This window comes from Schistocerca americana, chromosome 7 (genome assembly GCF_021461395.2).
Source record: "Schistocerca americana isolate TAMUIC-IGC-003095 chromosome 7, iqSchAmer2.1, whole genome shotgun sequence".
Classification (NCBI taxonomy): Eukaryota; Metazoa; Arthropoda; class Insecta; order Orthoptera; family Acrididae; genus Schistocerca; species Schistocerca americana.
In genome coordinates, this window is record NC_060125.1 from 548,399,112 (window position 1) to 548,425,698 (window position 26,587).

Genomic DNA, 26,587 nt, shown 5'->3' on the forward strand with positions numbered 1-26,587 from the left:
CTTACTTTAGTTCAAAAAGGGGTCCACTACTCAGGAACACTCATCTCCAATAATTTGCCAGCAAACATAAAAAATTTAGTTACAAATAAAGATCAGTTTAAAAGGAGCCTGAAAGACTTACTAGTGGCCAACTCCTTCTACTCCTTTGACGAATTTTTTAATAGAAACAAACAATGTATTGTATATACCCATACTATTAGTGTTGTTATTTCAGCTTAAAGAAAAAGATTATGTATATACTCATACTATTAGTATTGTTATTTCAGCTAAAAAAAAAAAAAAGACATGTTTACATCCACGAGGATTTCCTCAGCACGGATCTATGGAACGAAAAACTAATCTAATCTAATCTGTGAGGTGTGGTAAACGAAAAGTGACAAAATTACTAGCCTCATAATCAAGCTACAGCTATTCTTATTTTATTTTTTGTTTTGTTCCTTCTTTTTCTCTTTACATGCATTATTTAGTAGAGGAAACGTTGGTCATTGATAGATAACGACGAAATTCGGAAGCTTCTTTATACCCGTTTACTTATGACTCAATACGGAAGGTTTTCGTTGTACTGCACTTTGCAATAAACCAACGGAGGCCACGAGACTGGTAAATACAATTATCTTACCTCAATGTAAATGCACAGACGTCCAAAGCAATGATAAAAATACTGCCTGCCAGAAGCAAGAATCGAACCCTGAGCCTCAGGTGCGACAGACAGAGGGTCCACCGCTCCTTGTGAGGTGACGTACATCATCTGGTGACGTCACATGTTCAACATTTGTTATCTAGTTTTGAGATATTTGCCAACATTTATGGCCCCATGTGTCGTACATTAAATTGTCTCAGCGTCATGTATACCACTTCGGAGGTTTCTAAACATTAATAAATATCACCTTGTATAACTTAGCATAATTTGATAAGCACTAAGATATTACACGTCACAATGACGGGAAGAAAGCATGTAACAGGATGCGAACGAACAACTTTGGACACCAGAAATCACGACGTTATTCATTACGCTTGCACCTAACCATGTGATGTTTAACTCCAATCTTCGTCTTCACATTCTGTCTTGAGGGCTTGCGCTATTGATGCGTTTTTAAGTGTCATTTAATGATGATGCTGATGTTTTTGTGATAAATTTTGAATGCTCCATTTCATTGAAATGGTGTATTACAAATTATAAAGCAAGTGTATTTCATTCTTAATTTGTAAATTGTTGACAATAATTACACACTCCTAAGAGCTTTTGAAACTTTCTATGCTGGATGTGTAAAAAATGAAACCGAGATAGCGCAGACTCGTCTCACACACCTGACACCAGAGTTGGCTGCAAACCTCTGTGACGCTTTTGCACCTGCTAAGTGAACCTGTGATGAAACGTGCTACTCTTCTTCGAATTTTCTCTAATACTTCCAATCTTATCTGGTACGGATCCCAGACTGATGACCAATATTGTGGTATTGCTTGAACGAGAATTATGTAGTCTACTCAACTTGTTAGTGAACTACATTTCCTTAAGATTCTTACAGTGCATCTATGTGGCATCTAACGTACTTGTGATTAGCTTTATATGGTCGTTCCACTGTAAATCGATTTGTATGCACACTCAGACACACTGTATGGATGTAACTGCTGCCTGTGATTGGTCTGCAATCCTTCAGTCATACAATAATGGGTCTTTCTGGTCATTCATGCACAATACATAACTGTCGTTATACTGAGAGTCAGTTGCCATTCCATACACAAAGTGTCGATCTTCTACAGGTCTTCTTGCAGTTCGCTAAAATTTTTCGCTACTTCTCTGTATATAGCAACATCGCCTGTGTAAAGCCTCATGGAACTACCGAAGTTGTCCACTTGGTCACATATTGTGAATGTAAATGGACCTATAACACTCCCTCGGGGTACAGCCGAAGTTACTTTTACGCCTGAAGATTCCTCTCCGTTTCGTTTGCTGAGTGAATTCAGAGTAGTCTGTGTGCTTGTGCACCCGCATTCACACTGCTTGTGCCACATTATTCGTTATTTACAACATCGGGTTGGGTTTACCCCTGGAGAATGCCAAAAGAAACCTACAATCCTGATGGCTTGATTCCAACAGTTAGGCACGGAGGTGGAAGTGTGATGGTGTGGGCAGCCATATCATGGTATTCTGCTGGTCTGATCATTACTCTCAAAGGCCATGTTACAGCCATTTTAGATGATCATGTACATCCCGTGATTCAAATGTTTTTCCCCAACAATGATGCCATATTTCAGGACAACAATACACTCATTCACACAGCCAGGACAGTACAATCATGGTATGAGGAGCATGCAACTGAACTGCAGCATGTTCCCTGCCCAGCTCAGTCCCCCAACTTGAACATTATTGAACCCTTGTGGGCAGTATTGGAGCGCAGAGTCCGGAGCAGATTTCTGCTTCCCTCCTTACTACAGGAGTTAGAAGAGGTTTTGATCAAACAGCGGCATAACATTCCACTGGAGACTGTACAATCATTATATGTCAGTATTCTAAGAAGAATCACAGTTCTATTACGGCAAATGGAAGTCCAACCCCTTATTAATAAGCTATTCCCAAGTAAGCAGAGGTGTTCACATTATTTTGTCTATTCTCTGTATCTTACCAACACAACATCTCTAATATATTATTCTAGCCCAACGTACATCATTGCTTTCAGCCTCCTTTCTTGGGATGTCTTTCTGTCATTAAACTAGACTATTGAACACACAATTGCTCACGGTGGTTGTGAGTGAAGTAGTGCGAGGGATTGAGAATGTGTCAGAGAGAAGCATCGATCAACTGGGTTTGTACACATGCTGGCTAAAATACCACATATCTATACTAATTAAGAATACGCAGATATGGTGTACATTTACAGCTTCTGCAGCGATAGTGCTCCTGCTGCTATCGATGAAAACTGTCAGGGCTTTCTGACACATCGTATTCTTGATTGTAGAGTGTTTAACAGAGTTTTTAGTACAGTGCATGAAACAGGTATTCTTCCAAGATCCCATTTTTCTTCTGAATGTATACTTCAACAATCTGTGAATGAACAACAAATGATGCACCATAGTTCTGTTACCACCACATGGTGACTTTCTGCATATATTAGTGTCCCATGAAAACATGTATGGTGAACATTACATGAGAAAAACCTGTACTCATTTCACATACAGTATGTCCATAATCTTCACACAGGCAACAATGCCACTTGACTTGAATTTTGTTGTTGGTTAAATGACAATTGTCATTTGCTTACATTAATATTTCTCACTGATGAAGTCACTTTTACAAAGAATGGAGTCAGCGGTATCCATAATAATCATCAGTGGTCACAGGAACATTCACATGCTATGGTGGAAATCAATTTCAAAGTTAGTTTTTCAATCAATGTTTTGCAGGGCATGATTGGTAATATGTTGACATGTCCAGTCATTTTAGAAGAGCAAATGACAGGATAGAATTACTTCCATTTTTTGGAAAATTCATTTGCTGAACACCGTGAGAACGTTTGTGCCCTTGGTCACACAGACCACAATGTACTTCCATCATGATGGAGCTTCTTGTCATTTTACGAGATGTGTGAGGGACTTCAGTGACCCCAATTGCTGGATCAGTCATAGTGGTACAACTAACTGGCTATCAGAATCGCCAGATCTTATGCTGTTAGATTTTTGTTCATGAGGTTGGATGAATTCTGAGTTATGCAAACAAAGATGAATATGCAACATGAAATACTTGGTCAAATCAAGGATGCTGCTGTCCTCACTAGGGAACATGGAGAGGCACTCAGACAAGCAACACAACATGTTCTCCCAAGAGTGCACAGACACACTGAAGCTGACAGTGGGTTATTCATACATTTATTGTGAACCATGCAACAGCTGCAGTGTGATATGCACAATAATGCTTAGAGATGAGTGTGTTAAAAATGTTCATTTCTCAATTGATACTTTGTAAAACACATGTTGCAATGCTTACTATCTGTGGTTACATGTGTAAGTCTGACAAAATATTGAATAATACAGAAAATTAATAACAATGTACTTTAAATGTGATCTATCTCAGAAACTATATGGAATAGGGCATATGTCCGTATGAAGTTTTCCTTCAAATGACCATTCCTCTCTTATCCCTGAATACTGACCATTTATACGAGGACACCCTGTATACCTAAGGCTACTGTGAAATGAATTAACTTGCTTTAAAATGTATTTCTTTACATATCATATTATCTTTTTTATAATGTAATATTTCACACTTTAAGTCAAAGCATAGAGCTTAAATAAAATGTTCATTTTTCGGACTTTTGCAGTTCCGAGAGACTCAGTTCAGTAGGATTTGTGGAATACAGTTCATGTAACATAAAGTGTAATGTGACTGTGATATGAAAATGTGCACATCATCATAAAATTCATATTAAATATCCTTAATAAATAAAGATATTATACATAATTTTCATGTACTTACGACAGTAGCATATTGTGGTGCTCTACACATTCACCAAGTAATAGATTTATCTTTTTAGTTACAAGATCTTCATTAAAATTTTCATCCTGTTTAGTTATGTCAGTACTCGAGTTCAGGATCATTTTACGTCTCTCCAGAGCTTGTTTTTCCAGAGCTTTTCCCACTAAACCAATATCTTCATTTTGCCTTTGGTCAGTTGCTATGTTTCTCATATTTCGAAGTTTATCTTTGAGTATTTCAAGTTGTCCACATATGAGTAACGTTAGTGTAATAAACATCATATCTAGTACAACTATCATGCATCCAGAAACAAATATACAAGCTCCTTGTAATAGAAAAACAACAGTGTAGACATATGGCTGCCTTGCATCAAATGGGTATTGTGCTCTGAAAGGAAACTCCCACAGCTCTCTAGGTAAGCCTTCAAAAGTTCCATTACTTTCCTTTCTCATTTCAGCTGATGTCAATTGTGCTGAAATTAGTGGGTGCAGCTGCCAAGTTGAAGCCACAAACGAACCATATGTGAAGTATAGTATGGAAATTATTCTGTAAAGTAAAAATATATTATAAATCATTGGCATAAAAAGGTTATTAATAAAAGCCACACACTGTTATAATAATGAGAGCAGTGTGTTTCATTAACAGTGTGTGTCAATCTGAAATGGAAACCTGCATTATCAACATGATTTTCATGATATTCACACAGATTTCAGTTCAAAATCTGTGTAAATTGATTGTCAATATGTTTTTCATGAAGACCTCTTTTGTAGCTGAATGGTTAACATCACTGCCTTTGGTGCAGAAGGCCTCATTTTCAATTCCCAGTGCCTCCGACAGATTTTCCTCAGATAGGTAGGTATAGAATGCGGCCCCCACAGGTCAAATGAAGAGCTCATAGAATAAAAGAAGCAGAGGCATCTTCAGGATTTTTTTCATAGATTACTGTGCATAGGAAACAACTAGCTAGTTGGAACAGGCCTGGCAGAAGTAAAGCTGTGAGGACCAGGCGTGAGTCATGCTTTGGTAGCTCAGATGGTAGAGCACTTGCCCACAAAAGGCAAAGGTCCCAAGTTCGAGTCTCGGTCGGGCACACATTTTTAATGTGCCAGGAAGTTTCATATCAGCACACACTCCGCTGCAGAGTGAAAATCTCATTCTGGAAACATCCCCCAGGCTGTGGCTATGCCATGTCTCCACAATATCCTTTCTTTCAGGAGTGCTAGTTCTGCAAGGTTCGCAGGAGAGCTTCTGTGAAGTTTGGAAGGCAGGAGACGAGATACTGGTAGAAGTAAAGCTGTGAGGACCAGGCGTGAGTCGTGCTTCGGTAGCTCAGATGGTATTGCTACACAGTTATAAAACTAGGACTTTCAATATGATTTGGAAGCTGCACAGCAGAATCAGAACAGATGTGAGCTGCAGTTTTCCAATGTCTCATTATGTCAATATTAGACAACTGGTGTGCAGTTAAATCTTCCAAATTACCAAAACCAAGAGACACTGCATCTCTAGCAGCAGACGTATACTGCATCTGCAGTAGCTTCATTATTTTGTAGACTCATAACAAAGGATAGACAGGTCCCAGTGAGGGCACAGATAGTTTGATAATAGAAAGCATAAGATATATGCAAACAATAGGAAGGGAGCATTTAAGAAGATCAACAATATTTTAGTGCTAAGTAGTAGTCATCAGAGAAATGATACAAAACTATGTGAGTGAATGCAAGTTCAGGGCTCAGCAGTGAAAACTGTGATTTATGGTTTCCGGGGAAAGATCTTAGAAAAAAGTATTAATTTGTTATTACTGGCAGTAAAAATAATAGTTTATGGTGCATTATCAGTTTGATTTAAGAATAAAATAGTGTTCTGCAAGGGAAGAAAAATTTTTTGCTGTCCAAACTGTAATTCCCTCTAGAACACGAAAATATAGAAGACTGTGTCACTTATATTTGTGTTTTGGGTGAACTGTGGTTTGTCATGCATGTAAAGCCACGTGGAGCATTTGTGGTTATGAACTCTGAGCTGTTTTCAGTCACATTATAGCACTGGTTGAGAGTAGTAATAAACTTTGAATGACAGGCCCTAATGATGCCAGTTCAGTTTATATTTGTATTTGTATTTCTTTATTCAGTCTGCAAATGTGGAAAGCTGTAGAAACCAACAAAAACAATACTTTTAAGAAAAAATAAAACATTTCTCTAAACCAAGGTGTGCTTTAACATTCTGTATTGTGATGTACATTCATAAAAAATTCCTAAAAATTTTAACACACTAGACAGCAAAAATAAAATTTTAGGTATAAAACTAATTATGGTTAGACAGTTTGAATTCTAATTTTAATTTAAATTTTTCTTAATAACTCAAGTTCTATGAGTATAAATTTAGATGCTGCAACATTAATGATAATATGGATAAACATATCACTTGCTACATTGCTACATACTATTGGTATTTTACTGCAATTTATTTTCGTAATGACAGGAAATTTTACAGCTAACAAAATTATTTTTGTCTGCAACATTAGCTAAGCAGTTTTGTGTTAACCCACTATCTGCACACTTCCCATTGGGACCAGTAACCAAAATGTATTGTTTTTAGTAGGAGGAACAGTGGGAAGTTCAAAAACATGTCAAATCCAAGGGAAAGGAATGTTAGCTATATGGGTATATCTATAATAAATAAATGTTAACTGTATGCAGAAGAAAATGTGTAAAAATATAACACTGATAAGAGTTTAGATAATTACTTTTATTAACATTGTGATATGATGAACAAGAAGCACCATGTGTGTTGTAAAGACTGTGTGTATTAGGATTTTAGAGTACTTTACACAGAAACTATCAGTATAAAATATTCTGTAAATATGGAAATTTTACCTCCATTAACTATGAAATTATATTTACAAAGAATTCTTTACATTCATGATCATCTGTTTCTATATGTCCTAATGGCTAAAACACAATTTAACAATGTACACATTGCTCATGAGTAAAAAACTGTCTTCATTAAAAATGTTGCTTAAAAAAGACAAAGATATGAATGCTTAAAAAATTTGATAATAGAAGTAAAGAAACTATAGGCAGATCAAAAATTACTTAAATTTAAAACACTTCCAAAAAAAATGATAACTGTATAAGAGGTGTAAACAAAACTGATAATCATCATTATTTTCAGCAATAATTTCAAAAATTTTGGTGGTAAAAAGGGAAAGAGCAAAAAAATAGTGTATTTTGTGAAAACACAAGTAAAGTAACTAAACGCCACTCATGGATTAGTCCTTATGCATGTTCTGAGTGGCTGACTGCAAATCATTTGGCTATGGAGACAATCTTGTGGAAATATATTTTTGACTTCTAATAAAAATAATAATCACTACTGTGGCGTTTGAAATGGTTCAAATGGCTCTGAGCACTATGGGACTTAACATCTGAGGTCATCTTTCCCCTAGAACTGAGAACTACTTAAACCTAACTAACCTAAGGCCATCACACACATCCATGCCCGAGGCACGATTCAAACCTGCAACCGTAGCGGTTGTGCGGTTCCAGATTGAAGCACCTAGAACTGCTCGGCCACAATGGCCAGCTATTGTGGCGGTACTTATATCTATAGAGCAAAAGCATATCTAATGAATACTAATGCTAGACATTACTAAAATTGTTAGAAGAAACACAAAAGACTAGTTTAAAGTTCTTCCATTTACTGAAGTGGGTGTACAAGAAAAAAAAATTGAAGAATATGTTTACAATTTCTGTTAATATGTTTGGGAACCCTCAACAAAGTTGTTTGAATGAAATTTATCTTCTTCAGAAAATCTTCAAACTAGATTATGTTGTAATACTTTTAGTAGCCGCACAATGGTAAACAGTTTTAAACTTACCTTCAGGGCAATATGAGAAGCTTTTTCTATGTGGATAAATTTATTACGTTATCCAGCTTAAGAAGCTTATTTACACTAATTAGATTTATCACTTCTAAACTACAGGCAGAATGCAATTGTATACCAGAAGAACAAACCATAATTACTATTAATTCTAAAAAAAATTACTTCTTTTGGATCATAGTTTAATTAGTGGTAGTTACACTTCAAATAATTACTTATTAACTTACACTGAAGGTTTTTTAAGGGACATCACATTCGCCATTGATGGTAAGAATTATTTATTTCACAACTGCAATTTCGATCTTTTGGGCCATTTTCACATGTTACTGCAAAATCTAGAAGTGTGTACAGAGCGTACTTGTATACAAAGAGCTACCAAAACATGTTGTGTAGACAGTAGTACATTACAAAAATGTTGAAAATTACATGTGACTTACATTTTGCTTCAGTCAAAGTCAGGGTTTAGAATCCTTTGACATGTAAACTGTCATTGTCAAAATCAGGTCTTTGCATTGTAGAAATACAGTAACATCAGACAAGTACAAAGCTGTGTACATTGTGAAATAATGTAAATTACATGAAATGTTGACATTGGTAACATAACACATTCATGTAATGTTACTGTACTTCTACAGTGAAAATTTACTTTGATTTGCATGAATGATGTTAATATTGGTAACATCTGAAATAACATGTTTGTGTATTTCTGTATATATGGGTACACTCTGTGCTTCATTTTTGTATTCCTTTAGCCTTTGTGTTACCACTTGAAAATGGCCCAAAGGCCAAAATTGCAGTTGTGAAAAAAATAATTCCTATGATCAAAGGTGATTACGATGACTTGTAAAAAATTCTACACGGCTGTGTACCTCAGCCATGAGAAGTTTTACACTGAGCTGTTTGATTCAGACCAGCTAATTTCTTTCCATCACACATTAACACTGATTTGAAAATAATATTACACCCATTACATTAACCGTAATGTTGCCCAGTAGATCCAATTTCTGTGTGAGTATATAGATCTTTAAAATTATTACTTGGCACAGATGGCACAGAACCATATTGACCCGTGCCAGAGTCAGTATCTGGGGCATGCACAGAGTGCCAATTCTTCAGATGGCAGAATGTCACTTGTAACAGATTTTCACATTGAGCTGAACCATAATCATGAGGCACAAACTGTGCAGTATGACAGTATCCAATGCATCATTCTTTGAGACCCGCAATATGGAGCTGTAACATGTAATGTCCACTCCATCCAAGCTCAGCCTCTTGATGGTGTCATAGCACTGATGGAAAGTGCAAAGGCAACAGGACTGACAATAACTGAGTCACCACAATAGGGAAAAGTCCACTGAAGCCTCCAGGTAATGAGGGCAAATGACTGCATTGCTAGCTGCAATGAGTTATGTCCAGTTTAAATACCCTGTTTCAGAAGACTCAGTGTGTGGTCATCTCATCTGCATCTCTGATTCAAAAGTAATGATTGTTTCCCCAGTTGCAGGATAGCCTGACTGGTGAATGGTGATGTGTTACCTACTGTCTGAGTGAATACTTCCCCACCAAGACCACAGGCAGCCAGGTTCAGTGGGAATGCAAGCTGTCACTGCTGTCTGGTAATCTCCATGACTGAAAGAAGATGCAGACAAGCCTGAGCCTCCCCCTGGTGAAGAGCTGTAACAAGTATCTGCAAACTGCTGCCTTCGGCCTGTTGGGTGAGGCACTCACCTGCTCAGCCTCCTTGCCCACTAAATATCCTGACCTGAGCAGTAACAACTTAACTGGTGGTCAGAAGTGATCCTGGTGCCAGTACCAATGGTGCCAATTTCTGATATCACCATCATCACCACAGCAGTTTCACTCATCTTGCAGTCAATGCTTCACACAATGTAGGGCAGTGATTGAGAAGTATTTTGTTTACCTGGCCATTTTCATTGTGTGGATCATAGGGGTGGTCATTTTAATTTGAGGATAATATTTGTATAGCTGTGTGCACCTTCTGACCTGTCTGCTTTTAATAGTAATAATTGTTGTGAGTCATCTTTAACACCTGCCAGGTGTGCATTTAGCAGTCTTTCTGGGCATGAGTTGCCATGCATACGGGCAAAAGGCTATAGATAGGTCATGTATTGACCACAGCTACAAGCATACCATCAGTCAGTCTGCGTTGTATGACAAAGAGGGTCATTGCAGGGCAGTGATTGGCAAGCTATGGAAGCATTACTGTTACACTTTAAAGATTTGTTTCCTGAACAAGGTCCATTACCTGCAATTCTTGTTACCCAACATTGCATACTAGCAGGAAATAATGCTCCATTTTATAGTAAGTCACATCATATACCAAAGCATTTGCAACCAGCTGTGGAAGAGTTCATAGACTGACAGTTGGCAAAAGGCACCATAGAAGCCAGTGATAGTCCATGGGCGGCACCTGTAGTCATGGGCACATGGTCCTGCTTGCAAGAAAATTGCCATGCCACCAAAAAGTATCACTGAAAACAATCATTAGTTTGTGAAAGTTTTAAATGTTTTAGCAGAACACACTAACATGGTTAGTGACATAGTAACAGCATCCCTATCGTAAACAAGTTTGATATGTTAAAAAAGTACTTATAATCTCATTTATCAAAGTTGTAAGAACTGCAAATGCACCAGATACTTTACAAAGATACACTGGACAATAAGAACCATCACAATTCCGGTGGCACCTTCGGTCATCTGTGGGGGTGACATCTTGCCCGACACTGCTTTATGGAGGATCTGGTTTCTGAAGTTGCCATTGACTTTGCATACAGTATTAGTCGCCATTTAGGGGGATCCTATCAACAGCAAACTTGATTTAGCAGACTGGATTTTTGTGCTTCAGCAGAGGCAAAACCAAGCTACTTGTGTTACAATATGTAACTTCAGTACAGTGCAAGTAGCAAGGCCTCTGCAATGGAATGGGTGCAACCCGATCATTCCTTGAGCACTTCCAATCACATGTGGAGCTGGGAGCTGGACCTGCTTGTTGAGCACAGACTACATGAGCACTGTTGGAGTCAGACAAAACTTCACAAGTGCTAGATCTGGAAAGCACAATGTTGGTTGCATGGACCACATCTATCATTCAGCAACACACAGAGGAACATCACTCAGTATACTTCTGTTGCACCATGCAATATTTGGCAAATCTGCACATAAGTGCAACCTGCTCTGCAGTTTTTCATACCAGGTGCAACCACCACACATAAGCACACTGGAGACAGCACAAGATTCCAAATTAACAGGGTATGATGCTAAAATTGTGTGTGATGTTTCACCACCTAAGGGCCCGAGAACATTTGTATCAGATTGAGTATCACAAAGACGCTTTCTTATTGACTCAGGCTGAGCAGTTAGCACCATCTCTTATGAACATTCATGTGAAGGTGCTAAACATGGGGTGATATCTTTATGGGCTGTTAACAACACAACAGTGCACCATTTTTAATAATCAACTGGGAACTGCATCACAGCTTTGTGTGGAATTTTTGAGACACTAAATTGTACTTCCAGTTATAGGTTCAAACTTCCTTAGTCACTATAAACTGTCCATAAACTTTGAAACCACAGAAATCAACAATGTGGGTACAAAAAGTACAGTGGATACATTGGAACATGTTGGGCCCACTGGCAGAGACAACTAGAAACTCCAAGCAGAGTCTGTCCTCCCTGCAATTTCAGGCATCTAGAATTTACTGGATAATTTTCAATGACTGTGAAATACATCAAGGGGACTGACAATTTAGTTGCAGACTTTCTGTCAAGGATTAATCTGCTGTCAAACACCATTGATGTGGCCCAAATCACAGAAGCTCAGTACTTTTATGACACACTATAATTGTTAACAGATGATACAATGAGTCTTAAATTTGAATGTTTCCAAGTACTTACTTTGCGTTGTAAATTGTGATGCGACACATCACAGGCCACATATGGCCATTTACTCCCAAGCCATGTAGAATAACTATATTCAAATGTTTGCACAGCCTGGCACACCCTGGTATATGTCTGTCAGTTCAGTTAGTGACTGAAAGTTTTGTATGGCCTTGTATGAAGCATGATTGCTGATGGTTGGCTCAAGTATGCATAGATAGTTAGAGAAGTAATTTTAGGCGGTGCATGAGCCCACCATTGGCCAAATTTGATATCCCAACTGGGAGGCTGCAACCTTGTGGGATAATTACGAGCATCTGGTGGTTTCTGGAACATTCTTAGGTGATTGACAGGGTGTTACAATGGGTGAAGGCAACACCATTGACAGATATTAAGCAGAATCGATGGTGAAAGCCTTCTCAGAGTTGTGACTATCTTGTTTTGGCTTCCCTGTACATGTAACAACAGGCCAGCCTGTTGTAACACGTATGGGGAAGACAATTTGAATCTGCACTGTTCGCCAACAATTACAAAATGTGTGGGTTCAAATGAATTTGCACCACTGCCTACCATCCTCAGAGGAAAGGGTTGGCAGAGAAGCTGGCACCTCACTTTTAAAGGAGCACTAATGTGCCATGGAGGAGAATGGCAAGAGGCCCTTTGGTGTATGTTGCTGGGGGTATGTTCCACATTCAAGCCAACATTGTCAGAAATCATGATTTTACCTGTGGAAATCATGGAGGCTACAGATGTACATGAAATACTGGCATTGCCAAAACTGTAAGCAAGGTTAAAAAGGACATAGTTCACATTTGTATACCTTCTCCTCCTCTTCACTCACATGGTTCGCCGTTGGCATTCATATAACAAGACTCCAAAAGCTGCAAGTATGTCATGTTAAGGGATGAATCAGTGCATCCATCATTACAGCCCTCCTATTCAGGTCCTCATAAAGTTTTAAACAGAAGTCACAGTACCTTGGGCATCAGCCTAAATGGTTGCATGTCCACAGTTTCTGAACGAGATTAAAGCCAGAATGGACTTCAGGCGGTGACAAGGCAACTCATGAAGAAGTACAGAAGGCACCTCAGACTGTTGTACAACAGTCTACCACTGAAACCCAGGCAATACACTGACAATGCCATTGGTAACACAATCCCTTTTTGGCCGCTATCACTGATTACTGACACACTTCACTGACTACATCATTGAGTAGGTAATGACTTTCCCAGGTCATTCCTTCTGTTGTGTTCATATATAACCTCTATAATTGTTAAGAATTTGTAATATCCATGTCTTACAAATTGGACTCACTGTTCTCACATGAACTTCATACATTGCTTTCCTAATTATGTGACTGCATAAATTTGTACTCAAAATACAGGTTGTATCAAAAAGAATCACCCAATTAAAAAAAATTGTGACTATTATGTTATTTGAGATATGTGCATGAACAGTGCACCATTGAGAAGAGCAAACTCTTGATTTTTACATAGTTCCCACTAGCTAGCAGCAGTGTGTGCCCACTTCAGTTCTAGTAAAAACGGTGTCAGGACAACAGAAAGCATTTTGTGTTTTACGTGTTGTGCAGTGTGGGTCAGTAATAACTGTTCAGAATAACTTCTGTACTAGATGTGGTGTGGATCCTCCTACAGGAAAGAATATTAGACGATAGTATTAACAATTCTGAGAAACATGTTATTTGTGTAAAGGCAAATCGCTGGGCCGTCCCCTGACACAGATACTCAACACATCCACTATAGTTTCTCAAGGAGTCCACAGAAATCCATTTGCAATGCAGCTTGACAGCTCAGCATGCCCTCAATGTCCCTCTGACATGTGTTGCATCAACATTTACACATGAAACCACACAAAATTCAGTGACTGCAAGCTCTTTGTGAAGGTGACAAACAACAATGTGTGGAGTTCTTCTGGTAAGATGGAGGATGACAGTTTTCTTCCATGCTTAGTGTTTAGTGATGAGGCAACATTCCATTTAAATGGAAAGGTGAACCATCATAATGTGAGAATATGAGGTATAGGATAATGATACAAAATTGTACAACATGAGAGGGACTCTCCAAAATTTAATATGTTTTGTGCAGTTTCATCAGAAAAGTTGTGTGGACCATTTTTCTTTGCCAAGAACACTGTTACAGGAAGCACATATCTTGAAATGCTTGGGAACTTTCTTTTCCCATAATTGGAGACTGATTGGTAAAACTTCATTTACCGACAGGATGGGGCGACTGTGACACTGGCATCTGGAAGTGTGGGATTTCTTTATCTCAAACAATTACTGAACAATGGATCAGTTGTACTGGACCAAATCATTCAGGCTTGCATTACTGGCCTACCTGACTGTATGTGATTAGTTCTTGTGGGGGTTTATAAAAGACTGTTTATGTGCATCCATTATCAACAACAATGAATGAACTGAGACATCACATAACAGCAGTTGTGGAAGCTGTTAACTTACGACATGCTTGATGCAGTGTGGGAACATTTTGACTATCGTATCGACTTATGCTGTGCATCTCAAGGGGGGGCAATTGAAAAACTATGAAAAGGTATGAACAAAAACTTTTAGAGTTTCCCATTCATCAAAAATTAGTTTCAGAAATATAGACATGCCTAATTGGATGATTCTTTTTGATACATCCTCTGTTGTGTATTATGTGTTACTGTGTTCTATTAAGTTTGCTTTCATTTATGACACACAAAAGCAAATTTCTTTGCTTGTATTTATTATTGTCACAGTGTTGCCACCCAAAGCATGAATGACTCCTCAAATTATCTTGTTTGTAGCAAGGAACAAGATGCTATGAGGACACCTGTTTCTAATCTGGATCTAATTTTTATTATATTTCCTTCTCGTTACTGTTTTGTACTTCTGCATTTTCATGTCTAGTGTTTTTCATCATATTTCTTTTTCAGTGGTGTGTTTAACCTGCAACAACTACTTTTATGAAACCACTCTTTCTTTTCAATAGTGCTCCACACTGGAGGGGGATGGGGAAGGGGTCTACCTAGCGATCACCACAATAATTGTTTAATGATTGATATAAAAATTGTCAATAGTGGGAAATATTCCTGCGCAATCAAAATGTTTGCCTTCTTTAGAGACAGAGATAACAAATACTGTTGTTTTTCAGACTGCGTTAATTATTTTATGTATGTTGTACCATGTTGATTATTATGATAAAATAGTTCTCTTGAGTGTACTATTGTGTCATATTTATCACCAGATATATCCACTATGACTCAGGAATTGTAGTGGTTTTGGTAACGAAAACTGGTTAAAGTCTCGTGGGGTCAATATACACAAATCTTGAATGGTTTGAACAGTATTTTATACCATTCTTGGAACTAAACTGCTACTTGAGATACACTGAAGCAGTATAATGGGACATGAACTGTTTTTCTTTTCTTTTTTTTGTCAAAAATCCTAATCGCCCAATAACTTTAAAATATGAATGGGAGTCAAATGAAAACTTTAATACTGTAATTAATAACTGATATTTCAGACTTTTGTTTGTAAGTTGCCGGTACTGTTACCAGTGATGTAAGGAATGGCCTGCATGTGGCAGCATGCTACGGACAAATGAAATGTGGCCACAATACCAGTTCAAAATGGCTGCCCTCTTGTGGATTACACTAAGGAAGAACAGCATTCTGTCATAGATTCTCTGAGAAGTGAAGCTAGAAACCTACTGAATTCCTTTGGCGAATGAAGGTCCAGTATGGTGCTATGCGTCCATCACTGCAAAAAGTGTATGAACATCAGTGATGGCTCAGCACGTCAGAACACTCATGATGTGGTTAAGTTTCATGAAGTGTCTGCAGAATGTGTGTCACAACAGCTGATTCCAGAAATGGAAGAGCAATGCATTGATATTTGTGAAGAACTTTTGTGGTGCTTTGAAGCAGAAGGTGATGGCTGATTTGTGAGAGTTGTTACTTCAGACAAAACCTGGGTACACTACCATAACCCCCCCTCCCCAAAAAAAAAGAGAGCAAGCTAGGAATGGCACCATTCCTCATTGCCGAAACACAAGAAGTTCCAGATGCAGTCATCTGAAGGGACAGTTTACTGAAATGAAAAATTGTTCAAATGTGTGTGAATTCCTAAGGGACCAAACTGCTGATGCCATCGGTCTCTAGGTTTACACACTACGTAAACTAACTTATACTATGAACAACACACACCCATACACGAGGGACGACTCAAACCTTCAGCGGGAGGGTCTGCACAGTCCGTGACATGGTGCCTCTAACCGCATGGCCACTGCATGCGGCGACAGTTTACTGACTCACTTTTGAGGCAAATGAGGGAGTAACACCATCACCAGTGCACCATATTTCAATATGTTAAAAAGTCAGCTTTGGGCTCAAACTTGGGACCTTTGCTTTAAGTGTCCAAGTGCTCTACCAACTGAGTTACCCAAGCACAATGAATGACCCATCCTCACAGCTTCAATTCTGTCAATACCTCATCCCCTACCTTCTAAACTTCACAGATCTTCTGTGAACCTAGCAGAACTGGCACTCTTGGCAGAAAGGATATGGCAGAGACACGGCTTAGCCACAGCCTGGGAGATGTTTCCAGAATGAGATTTTCACTCTGCAGCAGAGTGTGCACTGATATGGAACTTCTTGGCAGATTAAAACTGTGTGCCGGACTGATACTCAAACTCAGGACCTTTGCCACTCGCGGCAAGTGCTCTACCAACTGAGCTACCCAAGCACAACTCACAACACATCCTCACAGCTTCAATTATGCCAATACCTTGTCTCCTACCATCCAAACTTTGCAGGAGCTCTTCTGCGTCTGGAAGGCAGAAGCCAAGGTATTGGCAGAATTGAAGCTGTGATGATGGGTTGTGAGTCGCGCTTGGGTAGCTCAGTTGGTAGAGCACTTGCCTGCGAGTGGCAAAGGTCCCTGGTGCAAGCCTCGATCTGGCACACAGTTTTAATCTGCCAGGAAGTTTTATATCAGAGCACACTCTGCTGCAGAGTGAAAATCTCATTCAGGAGACAGGAAGTCTGTCAAATAATGATACACTTGTATTCCACTAAAAATAGTTCAGATTTTTCATTTGACTCCCCCTCGATGATGACTATAGAAGCCAGGAGTAATGTGTTGACTCATAGTCTCCTGCCAAAAGTCAACCTGTGGCATTTACAGCTGCACGTGTGGTAGGAAGCAGAGGAGCAGGAGAGTGAGAATCTCTGTGTAATAAGATGCACTCTTTCACTGATATGCGCTGAGGTGACAAAAGTCATGGGATACCTCCTAATATTGCATCAGACCTCCTTCTGCACAGTGTATTGCACCAACTTGATATGCCATGGACTCGACAAACTGCTGGAAGCCCCTGTAGAAATATTGAGCCATGTAGCCTCTATAGCCATCCATAATTGCGAAAGTGTTGCTGGTACAGGAAATTATGCACAAACTGACTTCTTGATTATGGCCCATGAATGTTCAGTGAGTGGCCAAATCATTCACTCAAATTGTTCAGAATGTCCTCCAAACCAGTTGCAAACAATTGTGGTCTGGAAACTTGGTGCATTACCATCCATAAAGGTTTCATCTTCGTTTGGGAATGTGAAGTCCATGAATGGCTGCAAACGGTCTCCAAGTAACCAAAAATAACCATTCCTAGTGAGTGATCAGTTCAGTTGAACCAGTATACCCAGTCCATTCCATATAAACACAGCCCACACCATTATGAAGCCACCATGAGCACGCACAGTGCCTAGTTGACAACTTGGGTCCATAGCTTCATGGGATCTACACTACACTTGAACTCTACCATCAGCTCTTACCAACTGAAATCACTGCTCATCTAACCAGGCCACAGTTTTCCAGCATCTAGGGTCCTCCAATCCACCAATATGGTTACAAGCCCAGGAGAGGTGCTGAAGGTGATGTTGTGCTGATAGAAAAAGCATTTGGGTTAGTTGGCTGCTGCCATAGCCCATTACTGCCATATTTCTATGCACTGTCCTAAAGGATACGTTGGTCATACATCCCAAGTTGATTTCTGTGGTTATTTGATGCAGAGTTGCTTGTCTGTTAGCACTAACAATTTTAAGCCAATACCGCTGCTCTCGGTCATTAAATAATAATGGTCATCAGTCACTATGTTGTTTGTGGTGAGAGGTAATGCCTGAAATTCAGTATTCTCTGCATGCTTCTGACACTGTGATTTCCCTTATGGAGTGTCCCATGCATCTATCTCCAACTACGTATGGCCATAATCATGTCAGAAACCTTTTCACATGAACCACATGACTACAAATGACAGCCCCACCAATGCACTGCCCTTGCATACCTTGTGTATGTGATACTATCATCATCTGCACATGAGCATATCACTATCCCATGACTTCTGTCACCTTAGTGTACATGCCTGCATCACTGACTGAACATTGTCACTTTAGATGATTTCACAGAGATTACCACTTGCCTGTTTGATGCCACATTGCATACTGTTTTGTAGAGAGGTCCGCAGAACTGTTTTGTTTTTCTGGAACCTCCTTGCCTAAGCCCTCTTTCAATCCTAAATTTCCTACACTCCTGATGAACACTAATGGAAGCTGTAGTATCAATGAATGCATTCTTCATTATACTAACATGTGATGAATCAATGCTTGTTCTGCATGGGATGCTACTACAGATTTCATGTATATATATACTGAAAGAAAATGTTTCTCGAAATCTGCAAAATCCAGGCAAAGCAGTGATTAATACTCATTGCCCCATTCATTAATTTTGTTCATTGCTTGCAAATTATCCCTAGTACTACACAGGGTGTTACAGAGTGACGTTTTAAAAATTTAGGACATTTTATAATGTTAAATTCAGAATATTTTTCAATAAGAAACCTGCAGCTAGAAATATGAAATAAAGTTTCTACAGCACTATGCATTTTCTATGCATTCAGTAGGCTAAATGAAACACCATTTACAGTACTTTGGAACACCTTTATTGATAGTAGAGTGCAATCAAATGATAAACCAAATCTGTTGCATCACTACTGTAGAGCAAATGTTCAATTTGATGAACACAAAGTTCGTTACATAATATGTAACAATGAGCCATGTTTTGTCTGATTCTCTATAATATTCTGCGCTCTCCTCTGGCAGTATCAAATGCTGTAATGATACACCCAACAAGCTCAGGTACTGCTCCTACTGATGTTGAGTACACAAGGGGCTTTACAGACCCCAGAGAAGAAAGTCAGGGGAGTGCATAGGCCAAACAGACTGGGAATCCCGACATCCCCTGCTAATTACTCTCTGCCTGAAGTTCTGTGTGAGATGTGCCCAGGGCTGACGATCAAAGTACATTGGAGCACCATCATTCTGAAACCATAAACTGGAGCACAATTGCAAGGGAATGACCTCCAGAAGTACAGGAAACGCCTTGTCCAGAAATTTCAAACACTATGCATAATTCAAATGATCTGGTAAGTGTATCTCCAAAGAGTACAACCCAAATGTTTACTGAGAGCATCACTGTGTAACTTCTCATACAGGTAGTGGGTGGATTTTCAACAGCTCAGTGGTAACTGCTGAAACTTTACTTCACTTTTACTGCTGTTGGTTCCTTATATCAAAATGTTGCAAATTTCATCCTTTACAACGTCTGAAATTTTTAAAACATCTTTCTGTAACACTGCATAGTATACACTTTTAAGTCCTGTTTGTTTCTCTATTGGATTACAGCAGTTTGTGTTTAATATTCTCCTGTAAGATGGCGGCGCGTGTAGACGTACTAATAAACCGATCCGCGGAAAATTACGAGTTTTTAAATCCTGTGTGTGTAAAATGCAGTAAGAAGGTGAAATATGGTGTTAAATTATGTTCGTGGTCACAGAAATGGATCCATCGTCAATGTTTAAATGTCTTTGAGGAAAAAAACATGACCTGTGACTGTGGAAATGTGCACTGTAACTATCGTCATATCGTGTGTTTACAAACGGAATGCGAAGAAGAATGCACGACTTCTTCATTAAAATATGATCTTATGTTAGCTAAACTATATGTAGAGAAGCTTTAATCAGTGATAGATAGTGTACAGAAGCTGGAAGAAGTGATAGACCATTCAAAGGGTAGTGAAACGGTTGTAAACGAACAAAACGGTAACTTTATTAGGCCTAAAAAGTTTTGTCGTGTTAATCGTAACGGAAACAACTTTCGTCTCCCACAAGCAAATAAGTTTGAATTTTTAACGTGTGATGAATATGAAATATGTGAAAAGAGCCAAAGAAAGGAAGTACTTTCATCAAATGCAGCGACCACAAATCATTTCAGTAGGCCTACGAAGTCCTGTAATAACAAGAAAGGAAATACCATAAAATACATGGAACATACTTATCGTGCAAACAAGATATCTACCAATACAGGTAAGAAGAAAAAAGAAGATATTTTCATACTTTCAGACAGTCGTGGAAAGGGCTTAGCCGACATGTTGTGTAACATGCAATCTATATTCAAGGTTAGTGGAATAACGAAACCGGGGGCCCCTTTGCGCGAAGTTTTAAAAGACTGTGAACATTCTTTGAAGCTTGGAAGCAACTGTCAAATAATAGGAGGTGCTAATGACGTTTATAGGAACGAGGGCAAACTCGCCACAAGAGCTCTAAGAAGTACATTACAGAAAATTACAGATGTTACTTCTTTATTGCCAGTATCCCACAAAGACATGATCTTATAGAAGAATCCTGTGTCAACAGAGAAATCACAGTTACTAATAGGAAATTTGAGAAAATCTGCCGAAGCCTCCCAAATGCCACATATGTGGACGTACCATCCGCAGAGAGAAGTCATTTTACAAGGCATGGGCTTCACAGAAATAAACTCGGAAAATCATTCATTAGTCGAGAAATCCTTAATGCAGTGAAGGCAGTTAAGGACAAGAATAGCACGACCATACCACTTCCACCACCAAACACAGCAACTGAAAATTTCCAACAAGAAAATGAAACTGAATCACTGACAACAGGTCCAGCACTAGAATCTCCACTTTCGTCAAAAACAGCTGAGATAAATGAGTCAACTAGAACAGAAGTTTCCAAAGCAGCTTCAGCAGAAGCAGCTACATACTACGCAACTGCATCATTAACAAGAAAAAAAACGCCTGATGTGCCAACAGCCAATGACCTTTCATCAGTATTGGCCGCTCCTCAGTCTTCAAAAGTGAAAAACTTTTCACCAGCTTCACCATCATCATCAGTAACAGAAGCAAACAGAAGAAGCACAAGAACCAGGAAACTTTCAACTCTGCAGGATTTTTGGTACCCGGCCTCAGTTACAAGACTAACATAAGGCAGATACCCTCAGATACACCAACTTCCAAGTCAAACCGGCAACAGACTCACCTCCACTGTCATCAACAGAAGAATAACCATGCCACCAACTCACCTGAAGGATTTTTTAGCATCAGGTCTAAAGGGAAAGGTGCCACCAAGATAAGTGAAAACAAATACCTAACAGTGTTTCACCAAAACATTCAAGCCATAAAGAACAAAGCACAACAGCTAGAAGTAGAATTGGAAAAATTTGATAGCCAAATTTTGTGTATCACTGAACACTGGTGCAAAGGGAAGCGAATTGAACACATTGCATTAGCCTCATTTGACCTTGCATGTTACTATAGCAGAATCTCAATGAATGGTGGAGGTTCATGTATCTATGTAAAAAAAAAGTATGTCATTTAAAGTAAGATATGATCTTTTAGATCTAGGTGAGGACAAACATTTCGAACTTTCCGCTGTTGAAATAATAGGACCTGGCATAGCAAAAAAATTACTCATATTTTGATATATTCTTCTCAAAACTGAATCAAAGCTTAGACAAGGTTTCTGGACCAAAAGCAAATGTAATTATCTGTGGTGACTTAAACATTAATATGATGAAGCCTTATAAGGCTAGTAACATATATGTGAATATTCTAAGCTGTTACGGAATATCCTCCCTTGTTAATTGTCCAACTAGAATAATGAAAGAATCCTCCTCTTCTATAGATCATGTAGCTACAGATATTGATAGTAAAAAATGTCATATTGTTGTCCAAAACCTGGGCCTAGCAGACCACCTCTGCCAGATCTTAAAAACTAACATTCATGTAGAAACTCCTCCTAAACTTTGTACATACAAAAGAATGTTTTCCAAATCAGCCCTGCATCAGTTTAAATCCCAGCTAGAATATGAAGATTGGAGGGAAGTCTATGCAGAAACCAACGCAAATCAGAAATTTATCAAGTTCATGTCAATTTTTAAACTCAGATTTGAATAGATGTTTCCGAAAACTCTTTATCAAATTAAAACTACAAAGAGAAATCAGTGGGTGACTACAGGTATCAAAAAATCCTCAGAAACTCTTAGATATCTCAACTCCATAAAAAATAATCAATCTAACCCAGAAGTTCCGCAATCCTACAAAAAGTACAGGAAAATTTACAGAAAGGTGTTGCTAGCCGCAAAAAAACTTTCAAACAACAAAATATTACTTGAAGCTGAAAACAAGAGCAAAGCAGCCTGGAACATCGTCAAACAGGAAACATCTAACTCTGCTAAAAAGGACCTCAATTCACATATTAAAAACAAAGATGTACCAGTAGGTAACCCTAAAAAATTATTGATTTTGTAAACTCATATTTCAGTAGTATTGCAAAAAAATTACAGCAGAAATTTCCAGATATGTATGATTTACCTACTCAGAACCAGCCAACAAACTCAATGGTGCTCTTGCCAACTACAGAAAGGGAAGTGGCACTAGTAGTACACCAACTAAAAAATAAAACTTCAGTAGGACTTGATGAAATCCCAGTCTGCGTAATTAAAGATTGTATAGACTCCATAAAGGGCCCATTAACAGACATAATTAATGAATGTTTCGAGTCTGGATACTTTCCGGAGTACCTAAAACAAGCAAAAGTTATATCTATCCTTAAAAACGGAGATGTGGAAAATGTAGAGAACTACAGGCCAATCTCTATACTGTCTATCATTTCTAAAACAATAGAAATACTAGTCAAAAAGAGACTGCTAAATTACCTGAATAAATATAATCTTCTTTCCAATGACCAATTTGGTTTTAGGCCCGGAAAAGGCACACAATATGCTATAGCACAGTTCACTAAAGTAATTTTAGAAGCACTGGACAAAGGTGAAAATGTAAGTGGTATCTTTTTAGTCTTGTCCAAGGCCTTTGATACAGTTGACCACAAAATCTTACTTCATAAATTAGGGCAAATAGGAATAAGAGGTGTGACAAAGAAGTGGTTCAAATCATACTTGGAAAACAGAGTTCAACGAGTTGAGATATCACAAGTTTCAAACAATTCCCTTATAAAACACCTGTCTGACCCAGAAAATGTGAATATAGGCGTCCCACAGGGAAGTGTATTAGGCCCAATATTGTTTCTTATATACATTAACGACTTCCCACAAAGTATCAGACATGGCGAAGAAATACTTTTTGCTGATGATAGCAACATAGTAATAACAGGTGAAAATCCAGCACAACTGTCAGAAAGAGCAAATGAGGCTCTCAATGATGTCCACAACCGGTCATTAAAAAATAAAGTAACCCTAAATGTAAAGAAAACTAACTATATTAACTTCCAATTGAACAAAAAACACAATGCCACTAGAATAAAAGTTAATAATAATGAATTAGAATGTGTAACAAGTACCAAATTCTTAGGGATGAATGTAGACAGCCAACTGAAATGGACAAACCATGTCAACATTTTGGCAATGAAATTATCCACAGCATGCTATGGTCTTAGAATCCTTGCACCGGTATGCAATAATACCTGTCTTAAAATAACATATTACGGATATCTACACTCAGTCCTCAGCTATGGGATCATGTTTTGGGGAACAAGTGCCAGTAACATACAAACTGTGTTCAAAGTACAAAAAAGAGCCATAAGGATAATAACAAATAGCAACAACAGGGCCCACTGTCTAGAATTATTTAGAAAGCTAGGAATTCTAACTGTTTCTTGTGAGTATATCTTTCAGAACATAATGTTCATTAAGAAAAATCTTAACATGTACAACACAAACAGCCTAATACATGACCATGAAACAAGAGCTTGTCACCACATTCATCTAGATAGAAAGAACAAGGCAAAGACGCAAAAAAGTATATTTTACAATGGGATAAAACTGTACAACAAATTACCACAAGAAATTAAAGAAATAAATGAGCCCCTCACTTTCAGACAAAAGCTTAAAACCTTTTTAGTAAGTAAAAGTTGTTATACTGTAAAAGAATATTTAATATAGATGTAGATTATTAGCAACATATGACATTATCACCAAAATATTATGTAATAATAAATATGTGTATGACTAGTTATAAAAACTACACAAAATATGAGAAACCTGTTTAATTGTAAATGTAAATGTGTGCTCATGTGTTGTAATCTGATGACATCCATACAATATTTATTGTTCCACGGATGAATAAATAAATAAATAAAAATAAATAAATATGCAGTTGGCGGTAATTTTAGTGTATATTCCACACATGAGAGGTGACTGATCATTCAACACTGTTTTATGCTTCACCTGTCACCTATACTTTGGCATATAGGATTGTTTTTGTCTTGAGGAACTACCATTTTTTAAGATTCTATAAACCCATAATCTGGATGCATTAGACTAATTCGTATAACACGCTCTGGAAATAGTTTCTGAAGAGCAATATACAAATTGAGGTGATCTTGATTTCCTTGGCATATTAGTGATAAAATCTGCTACTGTTGTAAAAATTATTTATTTCTAAAAAGGATGTGATTGATTAGTAGTGTGCTTTGGGTATTCAGGTAAGTTGTTGATTTGATTTGTCTCTACAATATACCAGTGACAGACTCAGTAGTCTTATGCAGATTCTGTGAGCTGTATTATTATGTGTATTCATTATATGGACTCCAATCACACTTTGAAATACTGTTGATAATGTGCCGAAGTGCCACAATGTCAGAACAGTTCGATTACCAGTGTCCACTACAACCTTTGATACTCATCTGGTTTTCAAAGCCTGCAATGTTATTCTATGAAATGTTTACTCTCTCAGCATTTTCTACCTCTGGTGGCTGAGATGGCCAGTGATGTATCAGTAAATTGAGTGCCAGGTCCCAAGCTTTCTTAATTTGAAATCCCTCTCCTAGTTTATTATGTTTTCCTACATCTTTATTTCAATAGTCTCCTTAATTACACTGTCCAACAAACAAGGCATTTGCACCAGGATATTGGTCTTGTAATACGTCATTTCATGACTACAATTGAGACAGTGCTCAGTGACAACATATTGGCTTGGTTTTTTCATTGTGTCTGTCACTTATGTTTCTGCATCTCTCTTTCTCAGCCACATTCACATGGAATAGTGTACACACCAAGCTTGGGGAGACCTATGAAGATCATCTTTAGCATGACAAAGAGGAGTTTTTATAAACGATCTTGGAAGTGAAATACATTTCTGTACAACAGTATCAATCTTACCGAAAACTGTGCCAGCATAAGGTATGTAAGCAATTATTAGCTCTTCTTTTTCATTCACAGCTGGGACATGTTAAGAGAATGTGTGTTTTATGATACAAAAGTGGAGGATCTGAAAAGCAAATAAGCATCAAAGAGCATGGCAGATGCCAGAACCTGAAGTCATCTATGTAGCAGCACAATATTAATGGTACTTCACGGTCTGCATGGAGTCCAGTCAGTGAGTTTACATGATATAAAAGCTAGCAGCAACTGAAGAAGACAACTGGGTCAATTGTTAAATATTGCATAGCAAGCTAGAACCAGTATTTCAACTGAATACCTGAAAAGTCACCATTAATATCTAAATGACATCTAATATGACAGTAGGATGGCTATAGGCATGGCCGTAGACCGTTAATAACACACTTTATCTGTCGAATGAAAAATTTATTTAAGCACAGAACAAGGTGAATACACCATGGCTGTACAAACGTAGTGCGCTGAGAAGACATAGACAAAAAGAAGTCAAAGATGCTTGTATCCAAAGATATGGTGCCTTACGCCAGTGGCGCCACAGATACCCCCCCCCTCCCCCCCACACACACAGCAGTGCGGAGGGCAACTTTCTCACTTGAACGCAAAGTCGTCATGCCAGAATGGTGGATGAAGGTGGCGTCAAGCGTGAGAAATGGGCACCTCAGAAGCTGCGCCGACTGGGCCACGTGCATCAGAGTGCTGTGCAGGTGGTGCAATGCTGCTGGAGGTCACATTGGCGGCATCGGTGGGCGAGGCAGCAGCAATGGCAGGCAGACCGGAGGTGTTGGAATGCC

General features: G+C 38.4%; 1 protein-coding gene across 1 annotated transcript in view; it reads right to left on the reverse strand.

The window, feature by feature from the left end:
• Window positions 1-210: 210 nt before the first annotated feature.
• Window positions 211-26,587, reverse strand: part of LOC124623081 (odorant receptor 83a-like) — a 64,878-nt gene continuing 38,501 nt past the window's right edge. The window contains exons 2-3 of the mRNA XM_047148873.1: window positions 4,472-5,017; window positions 211-214 (exon numbers count right to left, since the gene is read on the reverse strand). Coding sequence (XP_047004829.1) covers window positions 211-214; window positions 4,472-5,017 — 550 coding nt within the window. The remainder of the gene's footprint in view (window positions 215-4,471; window positions 5,018-26,587) is intronic.